Source organism: Ziziphus jujuba, chromosome 1 (assembly GCF_031755915.1).
Source record: "Ziziphus jujuba cultivar Dongzao chromosome 1, ASM3175591v1".
Taxonomy (NCBI): Eukaryota; Viridiplantae; Streptophyta; class Magnoliopsida; order Rosales; family Rhamnaceae; genus Ziziphus; species Ziziphus jujuba.
Window position 1 is genome coordinate 23,884,588 of NC_083379.1, and position 6,082 is coordinate 23,890,669.

Sequence of the window (6,082 nt, forward strand, 5' to 3'; positions counted from 1 at the left end):
TATGAAATTTTCTTCGCATTTCCTATACCCTGACTATGTTTTGCTTGGTCTGGAATCCGGACATTATAATAAACGCATTAAACCTTGTGCATTAATAAAAACAATGGCTTATGTGACTTTTGAAAAAAAAAAAATAATAAAAGCTTACTTCAAATCTTATTCATTAGTATAAATCAGTAAAATATGTTGTACTTCAAATAAATTGTTGGGCTTAGCATTGCCTCCATCGTATGGAGTTTTAGGAGCTCACATGAACATGTTCTACTTCATTGATTAAAAGAAATAATTAGTTAAGGCCTTTCCAAATTAGTAGGAACTTCCTAGAATTATGGTAAGAGTAAAAAGACGTTAATGGTATTTTTTATTAAAGAAGAATAGAGAAATTTTTCAGTAAATTATGTTAAGAGTAATAAGGAATGTTAATGGTATTTTTCTTAAAGAAGTATAGAGAAAATTTTCAGTACATGTCGTGTACAAACAATGTGGTACACATAACCAATGAAATAGAGCCATGTGTGCCATTTGTAACACATCATCAAATGATGTGGTACACAAGACCAATGTGAAGAGCCATGCATACAATTTGTAATACATCATATTAATGAAATAATAATCTTTGAACTATCGGTCAATTGTTGCTTTTAGAAATATTTTACCCCTTAATAGGTTGATAGCTGCTTTGACACAGCATCCCTCAGAATAAGTTGGACGCAAAATTCTCTCCTCGGCTCAATACACTAAAACAACAATGCCATCGAACTCTCTCGTGCAAATAGCTAAGCGGTGCAGAAGTAGAATTCAAAACCCTGGGACGTTTTACCAAAACGTGACTAAATTCAGATCCACCAGAACCGACCTACCATCAGCAGCATAAATATTCCAAAACAAGCTTCCATCGTTGTTGGTGTTTTAGGCAACAGGAATTTTAGGTTCACCTAAATTCACAAAAGCCTCGGCACGCATTATGCGTGCAGTTGCAGCATCCCAAGAAACAAGTTGATTCATGAACATGCTCACATACTTTCCCTTGTCATTCTGCAAGTCCAATGCCATGGGATCACTACACAAAAGTCTGGATAGTGTTCAAAGAAGGTGAAGCAGATGGCTGCACATACCTTGTAATCCAAATAATATGAATGCTACATGAAGAGAAAAGAAACAAGATTAGTCCTCCAATGTAAGAAAACCTGTAGTTATTCATCTGCATAAGAGAGAGATATCATTTACGCACCTCCCACACGTCCAAACTGATTATGGGCTGCACAAGAAGACATGATCGATTACTAGAACATCTATATATGGAAAAAAAACCAAAGAAATAGATTGACTTACTATGTCATCCCAAACAAGAGGGGTAATAGCATTGGATGTTTTAATTATTTCAAGTCTTCTCTCTTTCCTCTTCACTGAAATAGTCAGTCGAGCAAGAGCAATATCAGGAACATCAATACAATTATTATTATTATTATTTTTTTTTTCCATTCCTCATAATCAAGAATCTTCATTTTTTTTTTTTATCATATAATATCATGCAGATGTATCTAGCATTAATTACTAATCCTTGATGTAATTAACTAAAGTGCCATAGGGATACATATTAAAAAACAAAATACATGTAAAGCAGCCTGATGGGGAAACAAAGCATCATATAAGTTTCCATATTGGAAAGCAAAAGGCCATAAAGCATAGCTTACATATAAAAAGGTCAGAGAATCAAAGCTGGTCTATCGATCTATTAAATAAATTATAAATTGAAATACATCATGATATGAATTACGCATTCTAAAAAATTATTGTCTATCAAGTCTAATGCCCCCATTCTTGAACACTTCACTATGCTGATTCTGTCTTTACTCTAAAAAACACCAGTATCGTTGAGTGTTTGGTATGTTAAATGTGAGCTGCCTTGTTTTGTTTTTCCTGTTACATACCAGCTTTTTAGAAGCATCTCAACAGATTAAAAGCAGCTGTTGCTATAACTTTTTCAGTAGGGACAAGTATGTTGAATCTTCCTTTAGCATTTCTAAGATATTCTTTCACAAGTAATCCAGAAGTTCCTTTTCAAAGCACTTATATACCAGCATTTTCCAACATTATAAATGATACATATTTTTTTAAGAACAAGAATTCACAAGTAGGTGAAATATGGGAATTTTTTCTTACCATCATAACTTTATTAAAGTAACACAAATTCACAAACTAAACAAGAATTGAGGATTATATAATTGAAAGGACTATTGGCATTTCATCTCCAATACATTAATCAGATTGTTCCAAAAACTAAGAGAAGAACTTACAAACAAGCCAAACCCAACCAGAGCCAAATAGAGTAAGTGCTGCTTCTATAAAGTTCTCTCTGAAATTTGTGAAGGAACCAAAATCCTTTTCAATTTGCTTAAGTAAACCTAACTTAGGTGTGTCCCCTCCTCCAGGTTGCATTGATTCCCAAAAGAAATCATGATTCCAAACCTGCAAATGAACCCAAGAAATATCCACAGAACCATCACACGATGATTTATTTATTTATTTTTTTCCAGGCTACGCCCATAGGGCGTTAGGTATGGAATCCATTTAGTAAAAGAAGCTGTTAAGAAACTATTAAGTGGTTAAGTTGTTCTGAAGTGAACCAAACTATGTACATCGTACTTTAACAAACACATGCCAACACATCCTATCACACATAGGCCAGCCAGTAACTTAAAATAAATGTGGGTATGTCTAAAAGGAAATTACCAGTTTACCAAGATTAGAACAAGAGAACAAATATACACCCAAGGCTCTTAAACAATATTAAGTTATTAGTAAGCCTGGAAACTTAAATTGTTTAGAATTGGATCTAACCATGTATAAGTCAACGTAATCACAAACTAACTTTTATCTATTCAATAATTTTACATTGTGAAATTTTGACTCGTACATTTTGCAAGATGGATACATAGAAATATGTTAAACAATGTAAATAAGACGATATAAGTGTTGCATCTCACTAGAGGGACCATACAGTTCCTTGCAATTGTAAAAGTTAATCATTGTAAGCTAAGAGAAGGAAATACATGCTATATGATCCCACTGTATCAGTATGCTTCTTTCTTTTCATTTTCATTAAATTTCCGACTAGTTGAAACAATCATATAAGACTTTGGTGCAGTTTGTATCAACATTATCCAAATGATACTATTGCTAAGTTTTTATAAAAATTTATGAGCCGTTATTTTATCTATTAATCACATGTAATATGAAATTGAAGTTTTTGTCTTTAATTTGAACATGAAACAGACATAAAAATATTTCTAAACCTTTCATTTTGAATTAAGGAAACAATATGTAGTAGCAAATATAAATCTATTAGTACTGAAGCACGACATAACAGTAACCATAGGGTTCCATTCTAGACTTGCTATCATAATTTGGGTTGAGTGGTAATTACATTTTACTAATTTAGTAAATGTTGAAGTCAATTACTACTAGAGTCAAGATAAACAATCCAAGGCACCAAATAGTCTTCATCTTAACCTTTAAGAATGTTTAAACCAAAAACTCAAATGATTAGCCGAGAAAATATACAAAAGAGATACCAATCTTGTATACCTGAGCAGCATTATTAAACTCCGGTAATGGGTTTCCATTATTATACGTTACTTTGACAAGTTCATCCATGGTGAGGCCATATAGTGCGTCATTCTTCTCCAGTTGTTTGTTCAAACCTTCCACATAACCACGATGATGCGCCCCCCAATGCATCTCCAATGTCCTTTGACTCATATAGGGTTCTAAAGCATCCTGTGATACAAAAGTAGGATAGTCATGCCCATGAAATTAATTAATTAATTAAAGACCTCTAAAGCTGCTAAAAGTTTAATCCCACAACTAGAAGGGCCTGATATCTTATAACTAAAATAGGTGATTTGCCATTTCATTTTTATTTTTCCTTTTTAATAGCATATTATAAGGAGAAATGTTACAGAAACATGCCCTCTGGAAAATTTTACACAGGTAACAGCTATTTTATAGTTTCAATTTCCCTTGTACTAATTTTCCTACATTCCCAGTATCAGAGATAATTATAAGAAACTGAATGATAATACAACATTAAGTTTAATTTTATGAGTAATGTTACAGGTTGCAAATCTTTTTACATACTTTTTTACCAACTGATCTGGCACATGATGTCTTGGTTCTTATTGATTGAGAATTTAATACAAACTATACAATGCAAATGATTAAAAGATTGCCATGTCATTTGTCATGTTAGTTGGTAAACAAGTGGGTGCTTGTAGCATTCTTTTAATTTCATAGTATTTCCTAAATGTAGGTAAATGCATGGAACATTGGATGTTTGAGTATTTTAAATATCCAGAAGATATTTCAGCACCCCTATTCATATTATTTTCATTTTTTTTTTCTAACCCTTTTTATATTGTGTCTGCATCCTTTTGAGATAGCATGCACGCCTACTCGTGCACGCACACATACGAAAACACAAAAGCAAATGTACATGTACATGTACATGTATATATTTATAACATAGAAGATAAAGGGGATTTACAACCAGACAGTTCATTGAATACCTTTTGATAAGTAATACATTGTAATTATAATCATTTGACTTACAAGTTTGTATGGAGGTGTCTTCAAGCCATGATAAGCATAAACTTTGGAAGTTCTTTGGGTCCCATCAGGCCATCTATTCTGGAGAATACACAAAATCGAATTAATAAATGTCAGAGACATAATTTGAGAAAAAAAAAAAATTTATATAGATGCTTTGCAAAGTTAACCAGATTAAATGGAAGTTGGAGATAAATATTACAGTAAACTAAAAAAAATTCTCTGAATTAAACTTTGCAAGAACAGAGGCAATGCCAGTTGCAGCTTTTGGTGAGTAGAGTTTTTATATTTATCCAAATGTGTTTGAGTTTCTAATGAATTCCATGACTGCTCCACTGAAATTTTATCCAACCATTTTCATTACATCTTATACCTCTATTTCATCATTGTTTATAAGGATATTTGTTTATTTATCATCAAACTAACTAGCTGGTTTTCATATTCGTATTAAAATTCCATAACAAGGAAACTACTGCATCCATAAAAACAAAGAAAACCAGTAACATATCAAGACAATACAATTAAATGAAAGACATTTGTACTCTAATTGCATACATAAAGCTGTAACATTTAGTAAATAAAAGGAATAAAAGACACCCAGAAAAAAAAAAAAGAATGGCATGAACCTGGTGAGGAATCTTGAGTCTTTTGGAATGCGGAGGGAAGTTGGTGACCAGGTGATGGAAGCTTGAAGGGGCAGAAGTACAACAACAGTAGGCCATTTCTGTTATGCGACTCTTACAGCTAAATTCAAAGCCGGAAATGAAGAAGAAATGTGATTTTGATGAGAAATTGCAGATTTGGCTATAGAAGATATCAAACCGAAGTGGGTCTCGAGGAGATTGTTCAGACAGACAGAGGCGAATAAGGTTTGAGACTCGTAGAGGACCAAAGAGAATTGTGGAGGTTGGGATACAGCTAGGCTATTGCAGTCAGGGTCTGCATCGGACTTCTGCAAAGAAGTGTCCCGGGTTCTGGTTACTGGTTCTGGCGGTGTGAGGATGTTGCTAGAGCTGTAAATGCAATTCGAAGTAAATCAAATAAAAGAAAATTGGAAAATTATTCTTTTAAGGGGCGTTTATTAGATTCGATCGGACAAGATAAATCTAGATTAGACAGCATACAACGGCAGAGTTTCAGAATGATAAGCCAACTATCTGCTTTTGGTATGGATGAATTATTTTATAATTATTTTTAAAAATAAAAAAAATGATATAATTAATATTAAAAAAATATTATATTTAATTAATGTTGTAAATTTGTATATTTGTATTTATATATAAAATTTTAATTTTTTTTAATCCACAAATTATATTAATATATAATTTTAGAAATAAATTAAAATTAAATTATAATATAGTATTTTATAAATATTAATTAACTAAAAATAAAAATAATTTAATGGTATTTATAATTAGAATTATAAATATAAATATTTTTATTATAAATATATCTATCTTTATTTCATTCATAT

General features: G+C 31.8%; 1 protein-coding gene across 1 annotated transcript; it reads right to left on the reverse strand.

Moving 5' to 3' along the window:
* Nucleotides 1-414: 414 nt before the first annotated feature.
* On the reverse strand, nt 415-5,763 carry LOC107425042 (superoxide dismutase [Fe] 3, chloroplastic). Its single transcript, XM_016034976.4, has 8 exons — nt 5,235-5,763; nt 4,612-4,689; nt 3,589-3,780; nt 2,298-2,469; nt 1,333-1,406; nt 1,232-1,258; nt 1,116-1,139; nt 415-1,035 (listed from the first exon to the last, which is right to left on the reverse strand). The coding sequence occupies exons 1-8, from the start codon at nt 5,328-5,330 to the stop codon at nt 910-912; spliced, it is 789 nt and encodes a 262-aa protein (XP_015890462.2). The 5' UTR covers nt 5,331-5,763; the 3' UTR covers nt 415-909.
* Between the last annotated feature and the right edge of the window lie 319 nt (nt 5,764-6,082).

Excerpts from the sequence above, each read along its gene's own strand:
- LOC107425042 (XM_016034976.4), bottom strand. The coding sequence starts at position 5,330 with ATGGCCTACTGTTGTTGTACTTCTGCCCCTTCAAGCTTCCATCACCTG. Across the intron at positions 2,470-3,588 it reads AGTTTAATAATGCTGCTCAG|GTTTGGAATCATGATTTCTT; the intron begins GTATACAAGATT and ends GTTCATTTGCAG. Across the intron at positions 1,140-1,231 it reads TCAGTTTGGACGTGTGGGAG|CATTCATATTATTTGGATTA; the intron begins GTGCGTAAATGA and ends CTCTTCATGTAG.